The sequence below is a fragment of the Azolla caroliniana genome, unplaced genomic scaffold, assembly GCF_043228905.1.
Source record: "Azolla caroliniana isolate FFs.n. ecotype wild unplaced genomic scaffold, voAzoCaro1.0.p SCAF_10, whole genome shotgun sequence".
Classification (NCBI taxonomy): domain Eukaryota; kingdom Viridiplantae; phylum Streptophyta; class Polypodiopsida; order Salviniales; family Salviniaceae; genus Azolla; species Azolla caroliniana.
The window spans coordinates 17,440,929-17,464,805 of NW_028230445.1; the positions used below are offsets into that span (position 1 = coordinate 17,440,929).

The window sequence follows — 23,877 nt, forward strand, 5'->3', positions numbered from 1 at the left end:
TCCTCACTTTCATTTTTTCAAAACACATTGGATGACATTTGCTAGTTCCATTGGATCGACCCGTGGGCATTTGTGGACCACTTGGATTGACCTGAGATCATGCGGTATTAACTGGTGAGGCACTTGCATGCTCCTCACTTTCATTTCTTCAAAACGCTTTGGATTTTTGTGGGGAGGGGTATTCAAATGGATTTTGAAAAACTACAGTAGAAAATTGAAATTATTGTCTTCGCCAAAAAACATACAGGACACAAACTTTTGTAATGAAAATTCAACTCTTCATTAAAAACTCAGAGAGAGACCGAGCGAGGGAAAGAGAGAGAAGGATCTACTGAGAGACACAGACAGACAGACAGAGATATACAGAAGCAGATGAGGCATGAGAGGGCAAGGATTCCTCTCTGACGCCTCCGTCTCTCTTCTTCTTAGGAGGTAAATTGTCTTCCCTTTCTCTTCCTTCACCCACGCTAATTCTCCCCTTTCTGTTTTCTTCTTACTTGTTTTGAATTCGTATACCAAGGGAATCTGCAAAGTTATTTCAGCAGTCGATTCGAGATGCATTTAACCTTCCTATAACTCATAGGTCGTTACTTTTATGGATGAATATCTAAAATACACACTGCTTTTTCTAGAAAATATTTGTATGGTGGAATTATGCACCATGGCTTTTCCACAAACAAAAGTTAGTAGCTAGGTTATAAGAATAAGAAATTATTATGCTCTAAATTTAGAGAGGGGATGGATCTATTTTCTTCCCGGGGAAGGAAACAATTGAAAATATGTCCATTCGTGGATTTCAGCAACTTGTCTGGATGATCGTTGCTTATTAAGATAGAAATACTGTATCTCAATGACAACATCCTAGAATGGTGCTACAAAAATCCATTCTTTGTATGCTCTTGTATAGCTACCATAATCATCCATGTATTGTATATTGTACCACATATCCTCGTAAATAAGATACTCACATTGCAACAAAGGTCAATTACAGCTATCACACAATGAGGCCCACCAATCTGTTCTTGGATTCTGTTGAATGAAATATCATAGGCATATAGTTTCTAACAATTTCAAGAAATAAGAGAAATAAAGCTGGGACAGGGAAACAAAAAGGCCATAAAACATGTTAAACATATATTTTATGAGCATAAATGATCTATTTTCATGGATGAAAAAATATTGAAATGGTAACAGTAACTTAAATGTCAAAGAATGAGAAACAAAAATACAATCACAGACTAGGTACATGACCTGGCTAGTATATGGGAATCATCTTGGGGAGCAGTCTGGATATGAATTCATCTTATTGGAGGCACTATCAGACTTTGTCTTTATGGTAACAATGTTAGGTCATTCATGATTCCAAAAGTACTTTCGGGATGCAACCTGATGGGTCCAAAGATGGGATAAAAGGATGATTGTACAGCTACTGTGAAACCCAGTTTTCTTAAAAGAGAAAGAAATAGAATCATAAAGCAATATAATTGGCAGTATGATCCTTACAGTTTGCGCATTTTGATTCTCAATACTCATTCAGTATGGTGGAGCATTTAAATTCAAGTGAATTGTAATTTACTTATTGTTATGTTATAACTTTTGTTTAGATTCTGTGAACATACACCTTCAGTATGTATGCTTTGTTTACCTAACATTTCTGTATTTTATGATTGTCCTGATTCTGTTGGATATCTGCTGCTGGCAACAGCTCAATTAACTGAAGGCCTTTCAAGGAGAAGAAATGCCTGGGTTGGCCTCAGCAGATCCACATACTCATTCCACTTTGTAAGTATTTATCTCCTCTCTTTTCGTCGTTCCTTATCTATCATAAAGACCTTCTATATAGGAATTCAGTGACTGAAATTTGCATTTCGAGCATTTTCTCCAAAAGCATCAACTCTAAAAGCATATATATATATGCTTGAGCTTGAAGCTTTCACATGACAATTCATAAACTTCAGTCATTATTAGGGCTGATTTAACTATACAATGCATGTTTCTAAATAATTTGAGTGACACTTTATTCTAATAAATTACATTAAATAGAGCTTTGTAGGATAGGAACTATTGATAACTTTTTGCATGAAAAATGGCCAGACACTTCTTTAAGTGAGTAATGGATGATCAACTGTGTTGATAATGCTTTACTAGAGGCACGCCATGCCAAACATTTCTTGTGTGTGCATATGAGCAGTGTAGTTAACGGGCTAGGGGTGATTAATTCCTAATCTGAAAGAACTCTTTGAAAATATAAGTTTGAGGTTATCCTCAATGGAGTTTGTGGCTACGCACCCAGGTTCTTCATGACCATATTGGCTTATTCACTTGGTCCCTTCTCATTCATTGGTTGCTTAAAATGTGATTCACAGAGGAAATATAGCAAGGTCTGGCAGTTTTGTGACTGGTAAAATGTTTTCTCAGAGGCTGTTGTAGTATGTGATGAAGGGCTACGTTTGAACCGTGAGATAATGCTTATGCTTGATTTTCTGTATATGCTTTTGTACATATAGTTTCCATTGTCTCACAGCCAGACCCTCAGTATGCTCAGCACACTCTAGAGAAGCAATGTCTCATAACTCTGTACAGTGTCTCTTTTATTTACCATTGCTTGTACAGATCATCTTCAGCAGTGAACTTGTACACAGTGCTTCGAGCTATCTTGTACATCTGATGATGTTGAATACAGGTGCAAGAAGTTAGGCATGACAGATCTTCTTTATTATACCATTCCTATAGTGTTCCCTTTATGCAAAAGCCTAATGCAAAGTGAGGAAATTTTTCTCCATTCCAAATCTACATTATAAGTTACACCATTTATCAGCTGAACCTCTTCTTTGCCGATGAGTATGGTGGTCCGTTATGTGCATGGAATATATAACTGTTTATCTATTATACACACATTACATTATACTTGTACATTAAACATATGCAGAGATGCCGATGGGCTTCCTATGTCCCATGTCACACAGACTTCATTGCACCATTAATCCTTGATTTCGTTTACATTTATCGTGAGCTCAAATTAGCTTGTTAGAAATACGTCAAATGATTAGAGACCATTATTTGAGTGAGTTTTTAGATCTTTTTGCAAACTTTGTAACCATGTGATATCTGTTGTTTCATGTGTGTAAAGCACATTTGATTGGATATTGTCATCTTCATAGGAGCATTTCACGGACGAATGGTCAACAACGCAGCAATGGAATAGTTAGTCCAAGAAGTATGGATCAAAGCCATGATTTTGAGCGGTTACGAGCTGAACTTCAGAATTCACTGCTTGGCAAAGAGCCAAGTCCGTATATTGACGCAAAGGAAGCTGAGGATAGCTTGTCTTTGTATTGCAAACCAATCGAACTATACAATATCATCCAGAAACGGAACTTGAAAAATGTAAGTCATTAATTTGGATTGCAAATTTTAATTTAATGGAAGCAATTAAATTTTACAATGTACAGTGCGAAAGAGAGGCAATTCCTGGTAAAAGCATCAATGTGTATGTAAGGGACGTCTTTAGTCTGTAGAATTACTTCATAACCTATTGATCTTATCTTGTATGGTCAACGTAATAGCTGTTTGGTTCCCATGCAAATGCTTATGTTGGGCTGGGGTTTTTGGAAACATTATAATCTGGCAAGTGGGAATATATGTGCATGTATTTTCTATTTCTCTATCTCAATAGATATGTATCGATATGTGATAGACTGCATGCACGTGATAATATAGAGTTAAGATCTTGGTGTTAAATCTACAGAAGTCATAAAAGAAGATGAACTTATTCTGAAAATAGATGCAGAAAAACTTTCCTTTTTTTTGAATGAGATTATACAGCAGAAGCAATGCAATAGATTAAACATTTTGTGTTTGCTTTGCTAGTTCAAGGTAGCAAATTGTCATGTATTCTTGGGAAGGACAGTACCAACACATTGCCATTAGGAAAATTTGTACAATAGGGTTGCCTATCACATGCACTCATATATGCAATAGCTGTGTGCTCATCCACAAGTATTTGGGTTTTTGCCAAAGCATATTGGTTAAACACTCTCACTTGTTGCAAACTCCAATATGGTTTTGGTTGGCGAGGTTGTTTATGTGGCAAAGGTCGTCCCCAGTGGTCCAGACAGACTCGGTTTGAGTTCTTGTCTGCAATATAATACTATTGCCTGATCTATGTAGTATCCTGACATTTTTTGATTGTTACTGCAAGCTTGAAGATCCAAAATGTGGATCTTCATGCACCATAAGAGGGGATGCACATGGACGGGGGACAGCATTGAAGAATCCTGGACCTTGGAGTGGTAGCAGTTTTATTTAATTATCAATTTCTCTTGATTTATTTTGATAAACTATATTTTATCTCATGTAGACTGTTCAATTGTCTTCATTTTGCCTTGGGAGACATATCCTGATTAGCCAGTAGGAAGCCATTGGTACATAATTGGTGACATCCTAGACTCAATTGTGTTTTCGTTATAGAAGAGGCATTATATACTTTATGAGCAAATGATGTAACCATAGTTTAAACATCATATTTTATCTCATGTAGACTATTCAATTGTCTTTATTTTGCCTTGGGAGACATATCCTCATTAGTTAGTATGCAGCCATTTCTATGCAGGTACATAATTGGTGACATCCTAGAGTCTACTACATTTTTCTTTTATAGAAGAGGCATCATATACTTTATGAGAAAATCATATTAACCATAGTTTAAACGCATGACTCTTGAGTCTTCAGGAAGCATTTAAGAAAATACAAAAACCTGGCTGAAAACTCTAAACCCTAAACCCTAAATGATTTCATCTGGCACCAATATATCATGACTTATTCACATTATGCCTCTAGGGGACTGCACTTTCTTGAAACATTTGGTCCTTCTTTGGATTGCTTATGGTCCATTGTAGTGTTCTGTTATGATCTGAGTTGCCATAACTTTTCTCTGTGGTATGTATTTGTTTCTGTACTTTCCATAAGACACAGTCAATGTAATACCTATTGTTTGTTACATTCAGCCAATTTTTCTGCAACGCTGTTTACGGTACAAAATGGATGGAGCAAGGCAGAGAAGGTTAGTTTTTTACATTTCTATGAAGTTCAATGTATTGATTTGTTCACGATTTGATTATTTTCCTGCATTGTGAGATTTGCTACTGTATCTTGATGCAGTCTGAAGCTTACAATTTCGGCTGAGAGGGTTTCAACCATACCACTTGATGTCAAGCTTAGCATAGAGGAGCTAAATGGAAGATGCACCAGCCACGATAGTTTTCCATCAGATCAAGTACTTCAGCAAGTTCTTGTGATGCTTGCCATGCCAATATCCACATCTGGAATGGTATACGTATATGCTAATTGAAAAAAATGTGAATAGTTCTAATTGTTAACTTCTTCTTCTTTTGTCATAAATGCCTTCTGGTATCATGAAATTGTGTGAATTTTCACTTGGAAAATCATTGCAGGGATATTCTTGCTTTCGTGCGGGACAGACACGTGTTTTGAGGACCACCTGTGAAAATATTTCAGGATCTCAAAATAAAGGGCCATTATCTGTTGCTTTTATACTTCCAGAGCTCCAGAAACTGCTGCTGAATGCTGAAAAAGATGGCACTACTTTCATCTTCATTAGCTCTGGTAGGCTTGTATCACAAAATTCGTGGTTCTTGTTTGTAGTCTTCATTTATCTAAATAAACACGGTAATTCACAGTGGATCTGAACCTTGATTCTACTGGAAAGGGGACACAAATAGGACCATCAGGTGAAATAGAACGTTTAAATGGACTTCCATATTCTAATGATATTGTTTTATTAAGTAAATCTATTTTGGTAAGTCACATTGATATATGTTAGTAGATATTACTAAAGTTCAAATTTGGAATGTATTATAGTGTGTATCTTACTTGTAATATAGTTTGTGAATTGTTTGTTTGCTTGTGATTTCCGAAATTTGGTTAGTGGATGAAGGTAACACATATATAAGCAAAATTATGATATAAATGCATATGCCAAGCATCTTTGGCTGGCAAATGGTTTTGTTATAAATTAAGGATGCATGGTGAAAGTTATATTTTAAGCATTAAACAGTTCCTTGAATCATTGGGCAGATAGTCCATAAAGAAACTTTAAATTATTAACTTGATAATCCTAATGAAGAACCAAATAGTTGATAATATAAATTGACCCTTTGTGCATCAGCAAACTTTTACAGCTTTCAATTGCTCTAATCCATTGTGGAAGTAAATGGCATTGTGATTTGAATATTTTTCATTTAAACATTGTGGTTATGTAGAATTAGAGCTTTACTATTTGATTGCTGGGCATAATTGAAAGGCCCGATGAGCAATTTGATTTTATTAACCTATACATTATGTTTTTCTTTTAACTGACGAGTTTTTTTGTCTCTATGAACTTAGTGAATGCCAATGGATCTGTTTTATGGGGGAGTGTCTCCCTAACAGCCTTGTGTAAAAATTGGTCAGATACAAGTAAAGATGGACGTGATAATGGATTAGCTTTTGGAAAATCTGGTGTTACAGTACAAGTGGATTTATATCCAAGCAGTTTGCAGGTGTCTACTACCTTTTCCGTATTTACATGTGTAGGTTGTAGAGCAATGCTGAATGCTGGATGAACTCCTGCAATGTGGAAGGTGTGCAATAAGAGTTTGGACCAATAATTTATGAACACACACTAAGCTAGGAAATCCTATAAATAGGATTGTAAGCTCGCATTATCAATTATCATGTTATCACAACTGTTAGACAGGGTCTAGGTGACCTTTTTGTTCACACACCGTTCAGGGTGTGTATACTGCATTAAGTGCACCATTGTACCTGTTAACCATACTAAAAAGGGTTGTTGGTGCTTGTTCACACCGAGAGTCCCCTCTCGAATGCTTTACCTGTACCAACCACATCTACCGATTAGTTTCAGGTTTTGCTACATCCTTAATTTAAGGAACTCCTGCATTGTCTTGTCCCTGAACTCCCCCATCAGCTGTTTGCGGTTCCTGCATCGCAGGAATTCTGGAGCTAGTTCATCTATCTATTGTATTGCATCTTGCATGCTTGATCCACCCATGGAAATCCAGTGGCCAGATGCTATACACTCGTCTGCCTCATAATCAGCATCCTGATTTCGATTAGGAGCTTTTTTAGTCACACTGCTTCCCATCCTGCATCCCATGCCATTTTGTACTCTGCTCTGCTGGAGACAATGAGGTGTTTGCCTGCTTGTTGCTGTCCTGGAAAATAATCTGGACTTCAGCAGCAAATAAAATCCAGAAGTAAGCCTTCAGTATTTTGGATCTCCAGCCAAATCAATATCACAGTATTTGGTCAACGTTGTGCCATGGTCAAGTTTGATGCCATACCCTAGAATATCAATCCCAGCTTGCCAATGACTCTTCTATGAACTCACTATGAACTTTGCCAGCACTGCCATTGCATAGACTTAAGTTTGTTCTTGTGTTGCATTGATATAGAAAACGCCTGACCATATGCTCTAACCTTTTGTTCCCAATCTTCATCAGCTTGAAGGTGATATCTGTTGGTGTAGGAACCTTACCATCCTTCATCCTGAAGACGTTGAGAAGTAAAAGAGCATATTTGATATGAGCAACTCCTATCAACTGGTATCACAGCCTTTAGATTTCCTTGTGCTTTTATAGAGTTTAATAGTGATTCTCAAGACTGAACTTGAACTTTACTGCCAAATCATGTAGGATATTGTATTTATGCAAGAATTTCTGGAACCTGTGGGAATTTATCACATGTTTCTTAGTGGCTTTTTTGGGCAAAAGTCAGATTATGCAGGTCTCTGCATTCTAGAAATTTGAGCATTTGTCACACTTTATTTTTGATGTGTTGTCACTTCGCTGAAATTATAAATTTTCAGATTTCCCCCTAGTTGATTTCATAGCTGTATGCAAAGGTGGCCGTCAATTATTGTACCCTATTTGGCAAAAATTATGCCAAATATTAAGAATTTCACAAGTTATTAATTTCTGAAATCTATTTACAGAAATTTACAGAAATTGATTTTCGGTTTCTTATTGGGGTTGGGCTCAATTGCTCTAGCTGTACCAATATTAAGAATTTCATAAAGATTAAGAGATTCAATGGCAAAACTTTTGTCATTCGGAAAGATAAGATGCACGGGATGTTATTTCTGAAAGATTATGATGGTACATTCAATGCTTTAAAATTGGATGATATGATAGATCATGCATTGGACATCCTCAACAAGAAAGTGATTACATACCTTAAGATGGTTGTATCAGATGAGAGTTTAGTAGATCTCGAGGGTCTTACCACTGGACATGTCTTTTGGGAGAACCCAAGAAATACTTATGAGATTACCACACTTGATTATCAAATGCATCTCATTAGGAAATTGGTCACTATGCAATTGTTTAATGACGAGTTGAAAGCCATTTTTGGCTTATCAAAAGTAAACTGTCCGATTTAACATACTATCAATGTGTCACAAAAGGCCACAAGGAGTTTGATTGCAAGTACTTAACGAAAGAGCTTGAACGTAGGAAGAAAGCCAATGACAAGAAGATGGATGCAAAAGAGACAAAATTTGATGATTCAAATTGTTATAAATGTTAAGAGAAGGTCAATTTAGTCTCTCATGTGAACATTGAAGAGTTATTTGATGCAAAGGAAATTCTTTGTGCTACATATCTTTAGATGATGCTTTCACGCTCCAGGTGCATGATTTGTCGGTCACTAAATGTGAAATTATTGATGCAGTTCTTTTTGTTAATGATGCATTAGATCAAACTTGGATTGTAGACTTATGCCCCATTAATGTGACTCCCACCTTCATGCCAGAAATTATGGTAATGTCTTTTTGGGCAATAATTAAGCTTGCACAATTAATGGTATTGGCATTGCACATTTGGCTCTCAATGACAGCCAAGAACTTTACTGTATGATGTCAACTATTGTTTTTGGCATTAAAAAGAGTCAATTTTCTGCTGCTATGATAGATGTAACTTTTGAGAGTGGATTATGGAAATTGACAAACATTTCTAGAATTGTATTATTGTTGTCATGCACACAACGAAAGGCACTCTGTATTGCTTGCCAGGAAAGGCGTTACGTAGCAATTTACTGTTATTGCAGATGTTGATTCTCACTTGGAGCTTTGGCATAAGTGGTTGGGCTATATGAGCCAAAAATGATTGGCATAGGGACACTAAAGTTGATTTTGGTGATGATTGTCAACGTGGAAAGCAAGTAAGAAATTCATGTTGCCCTTGTGTGTTTCACCAGCCAAGTCTTTTGGATCTTGTGCATTCTGATATATGTAGCATGCCTACTACATCTGTTTCACTGAGGATTAACAGAGCTGAGCTGCCTCCATGTTTCTTCTAATGACACATTGTCGAATTTGAAAGAAATTCTGCTCCATGATTAGTTTGAAGACGTCTCATCTTCAAGTCTTGTTCCTTATCAACCATTTAGGGACATTCTATAATCCGTAAAAGGGCCTTAGCCTTCTCTTTGGGGAAAAACACACAGAACCTCCCACTAAAACTATCTAAGATTCTGAAATAGGATGATCCATCTGTCCCGTTTGTCATAATCTTCCCGAAAAGGTTGGAGTTTATTGATTTTAAAATTTGGCATTGATTGCCCAAATTGCAAGCCTCAAACTTCCCTGACACTCATGTCAGTTCAGGCAAGTCATGTACCAGCCTATATGCTTTCATCTTCTGCAATATTGGAAAACTAAGGCGCCCAGAGCTCCATCATCATAGGTTCACATCAAATGCCCTCATGCACTCTTGCAAAACTAATATATTCAATTCACTCTTCGCTGCTTGACAGTGTTGGATATAAGTACCTTTCTGGTGGTGGTGTCGATTTTCTTTGAAAGACTACCTTGTAGCGAATATTTGCTAGTCTTCACACTGGTAATAAATTCCAACTAGATTTGAGGAAACATAAGTATATCTTCCAAGACCTTCATTCCACAAGCTTTAACTTTACATATACTGATTTACTTCCAAGCTTCGTCCGGACATATTTGAATCAACATTGTGTTGAACACATCCTCAACATCCCTTAAGTTCCAGAACCATGACTCATCATATGTTGGCTCACTCCGCTATTCAAAAGTCATGTGTTTCCTGATGGATCTGCACTCAAGCACACTTTTTAGTGTGCTTGCGTTATAGGCTTTGCACTTTTGGACCATAAGGCCTGGCCTATTGCAAATTGTGGGTTTTGAATGCTTGTTCGCACTCAAGCACACTTTTAGTGTACTTGGGGTATAGACTTTGCACTTTTGGACCATAAGTCCTGGCCTATTGCAAATTGTTCTCCCCTCTTTTCTCTATCCCATCTGATAGAGAATTCAGAACTTATGTTCAACTCTTGACGTCCCCATCTATAGAGAATTCTTCAAGGGAAACAGGGGGATTTTGTACCTTGGTGGTCAATGTTAGGTGGTGTATGGATGCACTTCCCTGCCAAGCTTACCAATCGAGCAGCTGCCATCTAGTTCTGAAGATGCTTTATCCTTGTGATAAACACCTCCGCTTTCTCTCTTTCCACCATCTGTTCAGAGGACAGCTGATTCTCTAGGTTTTGGATCTGGGTTTCATGTACTGTTTCATATTGATCCTAAAAAATGCTCCAGGGATTCTCATGCGCACAGTCATCATTTTATCGCATCCTGTTGTCCCGACAACAAGTGCTATTTCACACAGGATATCAGGTCTTTTGATCTTTGACATACAGTAACCATTTGGTTAAGTGCGTACCCACTTAAGTACGTAATTATATTAAGTGCGCTTTTTATAGAGGTCAAAATCTAAATAAAAAAAATTACATTGTTTCATGATGAAATTACCTCAAACCAAATTGAAACTATGTTCCAAACATTTAAAAAATAATAAAATTCATCAACAAAAATCAGATGTGTTCCACATTGAGTGGTATCATTTATTCATTTTCTTTCCCTCTTTCCTACTTCCTACTGCTTCCTTACCCTAATACTCTTTCAACTGCTTCTTGTTATTGATTCTTCTTCTTATTTTTTTATGCTTCTTATTCTTCTTCCTTCTTTTCCTTATTCTGTCCTCTACCACTTACTTTTCTTGATTCGTATTAGTCCTACTGATTTAATTCGTTTAATTTGTTCTTCTTCTTCCACTGCATCTCGTTGATTCTTCTTCTTTTCCACTATGTACTTCCTTTTCATGATGTTTCTTCCTACTAGTACTCCTTCCCTTCTTCTAATGAGTTCTTAATTCTTATTATTCCTCCCCCTCCCCCTCCCCCTCCCCCTTCCCCGTCTCCTCTTCATCTTCTTCTACTTCCTCCTCCTGTTTCTTTCTCATACTTCCTTCTCCTTGCTCCCTCCTCCTTGTAAGGCTACAGAAACTTGATTGTAGAGCCAGAAATAGCTGCTTTCGAGATGATGCTGCCAACTACTCGACATCTAGAGAAGAAAAACTTCCAATTTCATGTTAAAGAAAAGGTTTTTCTAGGGTTCAAACTGTGAAAATCACTCCCATTAATGAAAAATTTCTACATGACAGACAAAATTTAAATATTTTTTTCTTCCTATGAGTTAAAGTTCTGCTCGAGAAGAAAAAATTGAAGAATGGTTTTTGTGAACAAGTTTTGCAGGAGAAGAAAAAAAATTTGTAGTAAAAAAACCCTAAGTGCGCAGCTCAGTTAAGTGTGCACTTCTTCCTTGCGCTCAAAGTGCGCACTTAACCGAATGGTTACTGTACTAGCAAGCAGTTTGACACAGGACATCAGGCCTTTTGCATGCTAGCAACCAGTTTGGATCATATTATTAGTTTCTTTGGATCTTTTGTTTCAACCAGCTTGGCATCAGTTCTGGGCACAATGAACAAGAATTCATCAGGAATCCAACATGTTGGATATCTGGAACTTCCACAATGTATTGCTCATCCTGACGAGATTCCCTCTGATATTACTTCGGTCAGGGCCTCGCTCCCTCAGCAGTTCCACTTCCAACACTATTTGAAGCTATTTGGGCTGCGTAACTGTGCACTCATAAACCTTAATTAATGATTGCTGCCTCTGCTTGAATGTTCTCCTCCAAAACTCTTGCTGAATAACTCATGCTAAACCTCTATTATAACTCTAATAATTCTATCTCCTACACGAGCAGATATAAATACTCAGTTGTAGAGTGAAGAACTAGCCTAAGAACTCTTTCTTAGTTCCTTTTAATACAATGGGTTATTAGCCCTTGTAGAATGGAACAAAGATATATTAATGTCCTTTAAGAGGTCAAAAATAGCCTATAAGACCAAACAAGAGGTTACATTGTAAGTGTTTTCTCGTTTTTGAGAACAACAAAATCAAAATATATAAATGTTACTAAGTAATCAAAAAAATAGATAAGATAAAAAGAGACCAAAAAATAGAATGACAGTTTTCTAAAATATCTAAGGGCAGAGATATAGAAACTAAAAACCATTATGGGGTTTAACACAAGAGAGATTAAAGAAAGCACAAGCATATCTGCAAAACAAAAGCCCATCTACCTGATATATATTCAAGATAGGAGTGACCCACACACACATATGATATTCAAGATACCTAGAATGCACTCTTAGTAGAAGAGCTGTAAATGATGATGGGGAAGCCAAATCACGCTTCATAAATAACTACTAAATGCTGAGTGAGAAATCTTGTCCAAAGATCCCATCCAATGTACAAAATATTCTTTTAGGAATACAGTTCTGAAAAAAAGACTGTCCAACTCTAACAGCAATCAAGAAATATTATTTTATATAGGAATCGTTTTTTAGTTTAACAGGAGCAACCTAAAGGCCTTTAATTCCAACAACCTCCCACTTAAAAAGGAGCTAGGTTACTCCCTAATAATTCTTACTCTGCTGGATTCTCAGTGGTCTCAATCTTTACTAGTTAGATTATACAATCCTCTATCACCTCTCTAATAAAATGATAGTGGATTTTCGATATGTTCTGTCCTTGCATTGTAAACAAGGTTCTTTGCCAAATATATGGCACTTTGATTATAACAATGCAGGAATGAAATTTGCTTTGGGAAGTCACGCACCCTACAAAAAAGAGGTAACCAAATGGCCTCCTTGGAAAACTATGCACTGAGTATATCTCAGCTTCTGTAGTAGAGAGTGCAACTACTCATTGCAGCCATGAACACCATGAAATAACTCAATTCCTGCGAGAGTATAAATGTAACTGTAAGTAGATTTTCTAGTGTCTACATCTCCAGCCATATCAGAATCACAATAGCCGAGAAAATTCAAGTTCCATTTGCCATAACAAATGCATTTTTCCTTAGTTCCTTCAAGATATTGAAGGATAGACTTAACTGCAGCACAATGGTTTTGTCCAGGTTGACTCATAAATCTACTTATTAATCCTACTGCATATGCAATATCAGGCCATGTTGATCCCACTGCATAAAATGATGACCCACCAGCTGAAGCATATGGGATAGCCTACATTTTTCTCTGTTTTCTCTTTTTGTCTTTGGGACAATGGTCTTTTAAAAGCCGTACTTGTGGTTTGAAAGGCACTAGAGATGGCTGTGCATCCATCATCTGAAATCTGTCCAATAACTTCTTAATGTACTTCTCTTGGGACACACACAGTAACATCTTTTGTCTGTTCTGCCTGATTCTTATCCCATGGATGTGGTCAGGTTTGCCGAGATCTTTCATAGAAAATGCAGATTTGAGTTGGCATTTCAATTCCTGCAATATTGTTTCCTACTTTTGCATATAGAGACAAGACTCTGTCTTACTTTTAGTGAAGCCATATGAGAGCATGAAAGAGTTTAATTTCTTGTACCATAGGCGTGGAGTTTGTTTCAGCCCATATAGGCATATGAGAGAATGAAAGAGTCGAATTTCCTGTATCATTGGCATGGGGCTTGTTTCAGCCCATATTGGCTGCATTGAAGTTTGCAAACTAGATGCTCTGTTCATGAAATTTTGAACCCTTTGAAGTTGCAACATATAAAGCTCATCTTTACATCCATTTGATATAACTCCAAATCTAAAAAGGCTGAAATAGAGAAAGGTGTGTTAAGTGTAATCATTTTGATTATTTGAACAAAGACTTCTCGGAAATCGCCAAAATTGTGAATCCTTGAGGCTGTAACGTATAAAGCTCCTCATCTAGGTTTCCATGAAAGAAAGCTGTCTTTACATCCATTTGATATAACTCCAAATCTAAAAAGGCTGAAATAGAGAAAGGTGTGTTAAGTGTAGTCATTTTGATTATTGGAACAAAGACCTCCAGAAAATTGTATCCTTGTATAATTCTCTTGTCCGGGATTCTGTTGGAAATGTATTGGGCCTTAGGACTCGTCTCGCCTGGGGAAAACTTGACAATGGGCCAGCAACATCAGTGAGATCCTGGATTCAATTTCAGCAGATGCTAGAAGTGGATCGGCTTAAGCAGTTATACTCGGTATATGGGGCAAAACAATGACAACGGAAATCTCAGCGGCTTTCTCACAATCCTTGACGCGACTTCAACCAATGCAGGAGCATATGTGGTTTGGATGCCTTATGAATGGCATGATGCTTTATGTTAAAGGAATTTCTGCAAAACGATGTATTTTTTATTTCCATATTCAACATGACAATATATTGAAGCCTTATACACCCTCAAATACTTTATTACAGAACTTACTCACTGTGCCAGTTAGAGTGATTGCCAAATCTGGTAAGAAATGGCTACTGGATCGACAACTGTCAATAGCTCAATTGTGGGATATGCTCTAGTTATATGCACGGCAACCAGTTAGTAGGCTGATTTGGGACACAGGGGGATGGTTTTGGACCAATCCCATGATGGATCCATTGCAGAAAGTTCCATTCTTTCAGTACAACGTGAAATTGGGCAGAACCTTACTCATGTCTAAGAATTTTCCAACTCCTGCAGCTCAAAAGCACTGGAATAAGTGGGGTGTTTCGAGCACTCATTTGAAGGCATATTGGACATGGATTTGGTCTTTCAAGGGACCAAACACATATATTCTCTTCAAATGGCTTTTACTACATGCAGCACTACTAGTAGGTCAATCATTGAAAGGAGATGTGGCAACTAGACTTAGACAATGTTGTTATTGCGATGACATGCAGGAAACTACTAAGCATGCTCTTTGGTCATGCTCAATAGCGCAACATGTATGGAATAAAGTTATCTCTTTATTCCTGACAATTATTGCAGGCTGCCTCTTCTCTTGGGGATCAGCGGTATGGGGGGTCTCCATTCTAGTCTCCTGTTGTATGAAGCAAATGATGCTCCGGAGGCTATGATAGTCATCAACAGACATCTAATTACTGTCTCCCCTTTTCAGCAACCTTGTAAGCAAATGCGTGCAACCCATGTATGGAAAACAATATCTACGGCTACATTATGGATATTATGGAAGTATCGTTGTAAAAGACGATATGAGTCCATAATTCCTCTTCTCTCAGATATATTGCCGGAATTATGGGGGAGCTTATTGGCGGTTGTCGGGGGCAATATGACAATATCTCAGGCTCTTCAGAGGTTGTTTTGAAGAAAAGATAAAAATTACTGCAATTATGGAGGAAGTTGCCTCTGTTCACAGTCTCCTCTAAAGGACCGTTATGGAGATATCAACACCCCTGGTCCTTGCCCTGACCATTTCTTTTGTATATAATACTCCCTGATTTTACATTTTTGTAGCCCTCTCGCACTTTTCTTAATACTAATGAAGGAAATCTTTTTGGAAAATAAAATAAATTTGTATCCTTGTATTTGCTTGTACCCTCTAGCTACTAGATGAGCCTTATACTTGGGTTTACCTTCTAGCATCTTTAATTTATGTACACACTTGTTGGGTACAGCCTTTTTGCCTTTGGGCAGCTCGCATTTGTGTTATTCTCATTTAAATCTGATGTGTTATTCTCATGGAGTGTGTTGATCTCCTCGTGCATAGCAAGCTCCCACTTGGTTAAAAGAGACTCCTCGTTCATATGTCCTTGTCTTTTTAAGAGTAAGAGACTCCTCATTCATATGTCCTAGTCTTTTTAAGAGTAAGAGACTCCCCATCATATGTTAAAAGAATCTGACGAAGAGTTGGATCATACCTTTGGGTTGGACACGTCATTCATGTTCATCTCCCAACCCAATGATCTATGTTATCTGGAATTGGTTCCAAATCAAATGGAATATCTTCTTGTTGTAGCTCAGTAGGCATTTTTTCATTTGTAGGGCATGACTGTCTATAATTTCTCTTTTTTGCTGTCCGTCTTCTTCTGGAAATACAATTAGTTATTTATATTTGTTCATCACCCTGAGAAGTTATTTTGGAGTCAATGGTTGGCTATTGCTGAAATTTCACTCTTTTTGTTGATTCTGTTGAGGTATAATTGCTTTTCAGCAGCTTTGCTTCATTGAATACATCACAACTTTCCGATTACTTTTTGGATTTGCGGTAACCAAACTTTGTAATCCTTTTCACCTTCTGTACCATATCCGAGAATATGGTGTAGCTTGTTTATTAACTCCTGTCTAATGTGGATAATAGCGTCACAGCCAAAAATTGGCAGATGATCATACTAGGCTAATTTGCCAAAGCAAATCTCCCCCGATATGCCGTGGATTGTGTGGGGATCAATTAAGAATATGTATTACAGTCTGTAAAGTTTCTCCCCAAAATGCATGAGGGAGATTAGCTGTGGATAGCATACATCAAACCATTTCATATAATGTCCTATTGTATTGTTCATCCACACCATGAGTGCCTAATTGTCTATCCTAAGATATTTCAGTTTTAAATCTGTTGAGTAGTAGTAAATACATGAAAGTTTCTATAAACAGTAGACACTTCAGTCTTATCCTTTATCCTTTGAGGAGTAACCATCAATGTAAGGAGCCTTTGTAGGATTTAATAATTATATGAAGAACTAGTGTAAGAAGAGCTCTTTACTTGTTTTCCATAAATGCAGTCATTGCAAAAAGCAAGTTTGTTACCTATGGGTAGAATGTCAAAGGCCTTTTGGCTCATATGGCCTAATCTTTTGCAACTGCAATGAATTAATGAGGAAGAGCTTGACCTGAAAGGCAGTAGTTTGCACCTCTCTTGCTGCCCCAAGGAGTATTATTCCCTCGTCTCTTTTTATCTTATATACTTTTATATTTACGGAATATTATTTACTTATTTTTTTGATTTGTTCTCTTGTTTGGTCTTATAGGCCATTTTGGCCTCTTAAAAGACGTTAATATATCTTTCTTTCTTTCTTTCTTTCTTTCTTTCTTCCTTGTTTCCAACTCCACATCATCTTTCTTTTCTGTTGTACCTTGTTTCCAACTCTTGTTTGTAAAATCTACAATCAGGCTATTTATGCCCTTTTCAGCCACATTGAAAGTAAGTCATTTCTTTCCCCTTGATTTTGCTTTTGGACCTTGTTATATTTGGTAGAACTAGAAGACTTGCCACTTGGTTTTTTGACGAATTTCTTCATTAAGAATTGCTCCTCTAACTCAATCAAATGTAAGACTTGCACTATTTGAGAGTGAGACGACAAGGGCCTCTGACATCTTGAAGCTAATTGTCAGGAGTAAACCATTTTGTCATCAAAGATTTGCAAGCCCACATCTTGAAGCTAATTGAGTAAACCATTGAATGTTGAGATGCATTCAGCTGCAAACTTGGCATCTTCAAATCATGCAACCATGATATTTCTCATCAATTGAACTTGATTCACTTCAGAGGTTGACTTGTACAGTCTTCAATTTACTCCATACCTGAAAGAAGCAATGGAGCTCCTGAAAGTATGCAATGCTCACTCTGATTCGAGTTGTAGAGAAGTGAAGATAGAATGAAAGTTTTCTGAAATATCAGAGATATAGAAACAAAAAAATGATTATGAGGTTTAACACATAGGAAAGATTAAAGAAAGCAGAAGCAGTTTGCAAAACAATTATGTACTAGGAGTGCACACATACATATGTGCCATTCAAGATACATCGAATACGAAAGTTTAATACTATACTATGTATAATATGTTTCAGAAAACAATATAGACTTAGATTAAGCTTTTTATATGTTTTATTTTGTCTATTAGTTTGATAGGTTTGGATATTCTTCAAGCTTATTGAAAACATTTGGTTTTAGCATATGGTTAGAATCTCTTCTAGGGAAGTAGAATACTCTAATTTGTATATGCTGTATGAAGCTAATGGTTTACAAATACATATTGACTATCGTCAATACATGTTCAAATTAAAAATTTGGTGGCCCCAATAAATATTTTGTTATTTAAGCATGAGCTTCATTTATATTATTTTTAACCTAAGTTGCTATATAGTACCACACATGAGCATATATATTTTTGGTTTCCATTGGCCTGTGAACAGTAGTTGTATATCCATAGGCCTGTGAACTGATTAATAATGTTTTCTGCAATGCAGCTTCTTCAATCGACAGAAGAGCAATATGTGAATTTTCAATCAATACCTGTTCCCGCGAGTAGAAAGTGTATGGTGCGTGGACATAAGTGTTGAAGAATTTATATGTATCCATGCTTCGTAGGGAATTGCTTACATTAGGAACTTGTCATTACATGATTGGTTGCAGGGGCAGCTTCAAGTACATGTTTCAGGAGAGGAGTGTAGTACTGAAATTGATGAAATTTGCTCTCCAGCAGGAAGTGGAAGAGTCTTGTTTTGCCCTTCTTTAAATGGACAGAGGTGACTATTGCATATTGTCATTGTATTGTTTTCAAACTTCCATGCAAAACCTTTACTATAAATATCTCAGCCCTGAAAATTTGAATAACTTTAGTTTATAAACAAATAAGTCTGTTGCGCACTTTTTGAAATTGATCCGTGAAGTATTGGCGAGTTTGACAATTCTGTGAACATAGACCTTTTATCACATATGATTGTAATAGAGTGTTTTCTCTTCATGGTTTGCGTGTAAACATGCAAATAGTATAATCCAAAATTATAGATATTTCATTTCATTGAGATAGTATGTGATGTAGGTTACAACCTGGGCAAATATGATTGTAATAGAGTGTTTTCTCTTCATGGTTTGCGTATAGACATGCAAATAGTATAATAAAAAATTATAGATATTTCATCTCATTGAAATAGTATGTGATGTAGGTTACAAGCTGGGCAAGTCATTTTTCACTATTACTACTATTTTAATCGGCTATACAAATCAGAAGGTAAGTACTTAATTTTAATTGGATTTTGAGAACGCAATTTTATATCATTTTTCACATTCTAGTATTTGGAGCTTTAAAAATGGATTTGCTTTAAAATTTCACTGATAGAGTATATGTAAAAAAATAGAGTGGATGGAAACTAGATGGTCATACCCCTGGGTGATGAAATTTATGTAATTTATACTGTTATATAAATAGATATGCCGCCATTTGTTTCAAAATAAATAATTTATCCCATTTTCTGGGATATGGGAAGGAAACTGAAGTAATTAAACTTTTTTTTTTGAGTATTTGCAGTGACAGAAAATTATACTTGTTCTTTTTGTGTGCGGCGTTGCGTTAACTTGAAGGTTCACAGCAATTTCTTTTAATATTTCCAAAGATTTCACCTTCTCATACTTATTGTTAGCCTGTCGTTTGATTTCATGGTTATATCACTTTTATGCAGGGTTTGAGATGTCATTTAAACTCCTCACATGACCTGTTTAGATTTGAATTCTTTGTAAGTATAAACACATCTGCATTTATGATGTGCATATGCCTGATGTTTAATAATATCTCTGTTGCTTGTTTATAGGTGACTGGAGACTACCGCATTGTTAGTGTATTTTGTCGTAATGATGTACTTGGCCCCGAGGTATCTTTTTATATTTTATTATGTATCTGAATGCTTGTGCTGTACAATATAGTAGTGGCAATAATGGGAATTGACGTGGGAAACAATGATTGTTTTGTTTTGGTTATAGAGCACGATAAGCTGAATATTTAATGTTGATGCTATGGATAATGTTTTCAAAAGTTGTAATGGGCAATTATGCTATTTATAGTAAGTGTGTCGCCTTGGATGCTCTAAACAGTCAAACCTTAGATGGCATTTCTTGCTGGGTATCTCTCTGATTCTCATAGTGTTGATACTACCTTATGCAAAGAATAGCTATAATGAAATCATGACTATGGAGAACAAGAAAATAATGAATTTCCAACCTAATTGTTCTATTGCCAACGTTGTGCTAATCCTTGACAAATATTGAAATAACACTGACAAATAAAGCCTATTCAGAGATTTCCTTGATAATTAACCCTGATAGTAATAGAAATGACATATACCTAATGCATCTAGTGGTATAACATATTTACAAGGTCATATGGTGTTTGGGATATTCCTGATGAAATGTCTTACTTGCTTACCATTTATAACGTGCATTAGGGGACATGCAAAACCTTACCATAGTGTGTAGAAAAAGCTTGGATTTGATACTTACCATCCATCGGTTGAGCCAAGGATGTGTATCTCTGGGTTAAATATAGAAGACATGCACGTGTCTTTGTTGAGTTAGTGGTGATGTCAAAACCACTACCCATTCATTGTTTAGATTCTGATGCCTCTTCAGAGATAGAATTTGTCATTTTGGGAGCACTGAATGTATCAATTGTAGAGTAATCTCCTATCTTTGTTTTACCTTTGACAATCAAAACTCAGATGGTGATGTCCTTTCTTTGGAAGAAGAGGAATGGATTTCAGCTGTATGGGCCTTCCTTCATTCCTTTTGCATAAGTTTGAACACCGACAGGATCTTGATGATATGCACATACTTAGTGTGGCGGGGCAAATTTGAGCAAAATTTGTATGCCTAGATTATTGTGATCTTATTGTAATTATTATATGTGTGAAATCTGTCAAGCATGACTGGGGTATATGAAGTTTCCTATTGTTCGACATAAAGCATTAGAAACCTAGATCTTCTTTCTTTCACAGCAAAGATGTATATGCATATTCTTAAATGCCTTGTTTTTCCCAGGTTTGTGCAAGGTTCTGCTTGATGAGGGGTTATGGTTTTTCTTTTTAACTCACAATGCAAGGCCTTTTTTTTTTATCAGGGTAATGTACGCGATGTTGATGGGCTGAATGATCCTCGTCTCAAGCACTTTGTGTATTGGTATGGCCTTATTTCAATTCTTGTATTTCTTTTTTCAGAATATCATGGTCTTGTATGGTGTGGATCAGGTCTAAATCTGGCCGCCGCCGAAGATCAGTACCATTAGTTGATAATATTGCTAGGCAGTCGGTTATTAGTTCTCAGAACAGAAGTTCTGCTATCCATGATTATCAATTGAAGGATCCTTCCACTTCACTACAGTTAGTTCCAGCTAGAATTCAAACATTTAGTACTGATGTTACAATGTCTAAAGGATATAGACCTTCCACTCAAAAGCTAGAGGAATCATCAGGCTGCCAAGTATTATCCAGCAACCCACCTAAAGCCATCTCTTGTGCATCAACATTCCAGACTGAGAAGTTCCGAGAGGTTCAGTTAAATATCGAACGACCAAAAAAGAAACGAGGAAGGCCACATCTGAACACATTAAAGATCAGCGAACAAACGTTACAGGCTCTCAAAAAGCAGCGGTCTGAAATTTGCAGCGTCAGTGATGCGCATGCCCTGAGTGCTTTTGGTCCCAATCTTGTCGGAAATGGTCCTAATGGGGTGTGCCTTGCAATAGCAGCCCCTATGCTCACTGATAAATCGAAACTTCAACACATAACCAAACCACCAATTGTGCATTCAGGATCACTTGTTAAGCATCAGAAGACCTTTGCAGAACGTTCTGAAGCTCGCATGTAGGACATTTCAGTTCTTTGCATGCATAACCCTTATACTTTCCAGAGAACATGAATTGCTTACTAGTGTTTTATATGAAAATCTTATATGCAGAAGGGCCCAACTCACAAAACGCGAATTTTTTCATTCCCATACATCTCAGGTATAAATCAACCATAAGAGTAAATGCCACAGCTACTTGTCAGTACACATTATAAACCCTCCTAAAACACAGTTTATGTGCAGCCCATGTCACTGGAACAACTTCTTTCAGATAGAGATAGTGAAGATGAAAGGGATGATGAAATCATGGATCTAGAAGACCGTCGGGTATGCATCTTGTAGATCTTGCTAATATTATTTTCCTAGGCTAGTGCGTAAAGTTTTTCTATGTAAACTCCACATTATGGTCAGAAGCTTTACTGCCCACATACCACAGTCACATATGTTTTATTGTTCTTTTTACTGCATGTGGTGGTAACGTTCTATCACTTGATGGAAAGGGTTCTGGAATTTTCACATGTTTCTGCATTTAATCACATTGTTCATGAAACTCTTGCCTGTAGTACATTAATTATGGTGGTACATTATAACTAATATTTGTCTCAACATTCCCCTAGATGCTCGATGATTTTGTGGATGTCACATCACATGAGAAAGAGCTTATGCACCTTTGGAATTCTTATGTTCATAAACAACGGTATGTCTTTTCTGCTTTCTGGGTATCATCTTCTAGTTCATATGAAAAAGCCAGAATGTACTGGATCTGAATATTTCGTTTGGATTACAACTGATATTTTCCTACTCTCTAATGAAAGTTGTGCTATTCTTTGTCAGAATACTGGCAGATAGTCATTGTCCATGGGGATGTGAGGCATTTGCAAAGCTTTATGCAAAGAAATTCAATAATAATCCTTCTTTAAGAAGGTACCATTCTCTGTTGCTTCATGTGATGTTTGTTAATTCAACTTCTTTTTTCCTCCAGGGATTGCTCTTCCTTATTGGATGTTCATATGTATGATCTTATCTTAGCAGATGTTTTATGCTTTTCCTCATCAAATTATGGAATCATAATCTGGTGGATGGAAACGTGATCAGTCGATGTCTACATACTGTTGACTCATTTGTTGAGACCACGGAGATGGAAATAAAAGCATGATAAACATACTTGCAAGTGTGCTCCATGTTCAGGATCGTACTGTATTTCTGAGAATCAAAACCAAATTATTGCTTGTCAGGCTGCTCTCCCTTGTGAGTTAAAGACAGGATGAGGTAAGGCTAATTATGATTAATGGCAAATGCATTAAATCATGGTAACTTGGTTGCGGAGAGTAATAAAAAGGAGAGATTGTATATGTTGTTACCTAGGAAGTACCAACACATTTTGTGCCAATGTAGGGAAAAGAGTTGAGCTCAAAGTCTGTCTCCCCTAGAGACGAAGCAAGGTGGGATTTTAGACTCAGTAATGGAGGTAGTTCATCATAGCTGGATGCAATTATTTAACTGGAAAGTTTGAATGGGGCTATATTAGCTTCCAAACCGTAAAAAAACAGGGAATGTTAACATGTAGAAGCATGGCAGTGTTGCCTGCATGCATACCTTGCATTCCATCACTGTATAGTTGCCAGAAAAGAACTTCAAATTTTGCCAAATTCTGGAGTATTTTATTTTTGTTGTTTTTTACAGAACATGTTTTGTATGCCTCACCACAAATTGATATAGCAAATCTGTTCAGAATGGGTTTCTTTATGTTGTATGTGCGTCAAACTGACCTATGGATGTCAATGTGTGCTTGAATACCCCATTGGAGGTAACTTTGAGATTAGATTCTTCTGTTTCTCCCTTCGTTATCCCTGATGGTCTCTTTTTAGTGTCAGGTGATCGATGAAGATGAAGTTTTTCGTTCAATGCATGAAATCAATCTAATGATCTAGGATCGAACTTCAGTAATGTCGACAGCTTTGATCTAACCATCCTAAGAAATTTCTAAGACAAGATAGTCAAATCACAAGATGATTCATCAAATAAGGAACCATTTCCAAATGTTTCTAACCATGCATACATAGGAAGAACAA

General features: G+C 36.7%; 1 protein-coding gene across 5 annotated transcripts; it reads left to right on the forward strand.

Moving 5' to 3' along the window:
- Positions 1–296: 296 nt before the first annotated feature.
- Positions 297–23,541, forward strand: LOC147859274 (polycomb group protein EMBRYONIC FLOWER 2-like). Of its 5 annotated transcripts, none has more exons than XR_015530354.1 (22): positions 297–432; positions 1,706–1,782; positions 3,162–3,387; positions 5,007–5,062; positions 5,161–5,329; positions 5,454–5,625; positions 5,700–5,750; positions 6,406–6,560; positions 18,439–18,510; positions 18,605–18,717; positions 19,138–19,202; positions 19,500–19,552; positions 19,651–19,704; positions 19,780–19,839; positions 21,081–21,139; positions 21,208–21,822; positions 21,917–21,965; positions 22,049–22,132; positions 22,423–22,502; positions 22,640–22,729; positions 22,838–23,074; positions 23,489–23,541. XR_015530354.1 is itself a non-coding variant. In XM_087325824.1 (21 exons), exons 2-21 carry the CDS (start codon positions 1,739–1,741, stop codon positions 22,959–22,961), a joined length of 2,391 nt encoding a protein of 796 aa, XP_087181950.1. In that variant the 5' UTR covers positions 297–432; positions 1,706–1,738; the 3' UTR covers positions 22,962–23,454. The 5 variants fall into 5 exon arrangements, 3 of the variants coding, with proteins under 3 accessions (XP_087181950.1, XP_087181952.1, XP_087181953.1); XR_015530353.1 differs by lacking the exon at positions 23,489–23,541 and adding an exon at positions 23,201–23,454; XM_087325824.1 differs by lacking the exon at positions 23,489–23,541 and having other exon boundaries at positions 22,838–23,454.
- The last annotated feature ends 336 nt before the right edge of the window (positions 23,542–23,877 follow it).

Coding starts and splice junctions, on each gene's coding strand:
- LOC147859274 (XM_087325824.1), top strand. CDS start 1,739: ATGCCTGGGTTGGCCTCAGCAGATCCACATACTCATTCCACTTT. Junction 19,840..21,080: donor ATGATGTACTTGGCCCCGAG/GTATCTTTTTAT, acceptor TTTTTTTATCAG/GGTAATGTACGCGATGTTGA. Junction 22,133..22,422: donor TGGATCTAGAAGACCGTCGG/GTATGCATCTTG, acceptor ACATTCCCCTAG/ATGCTCGATGATTTTGTGGA.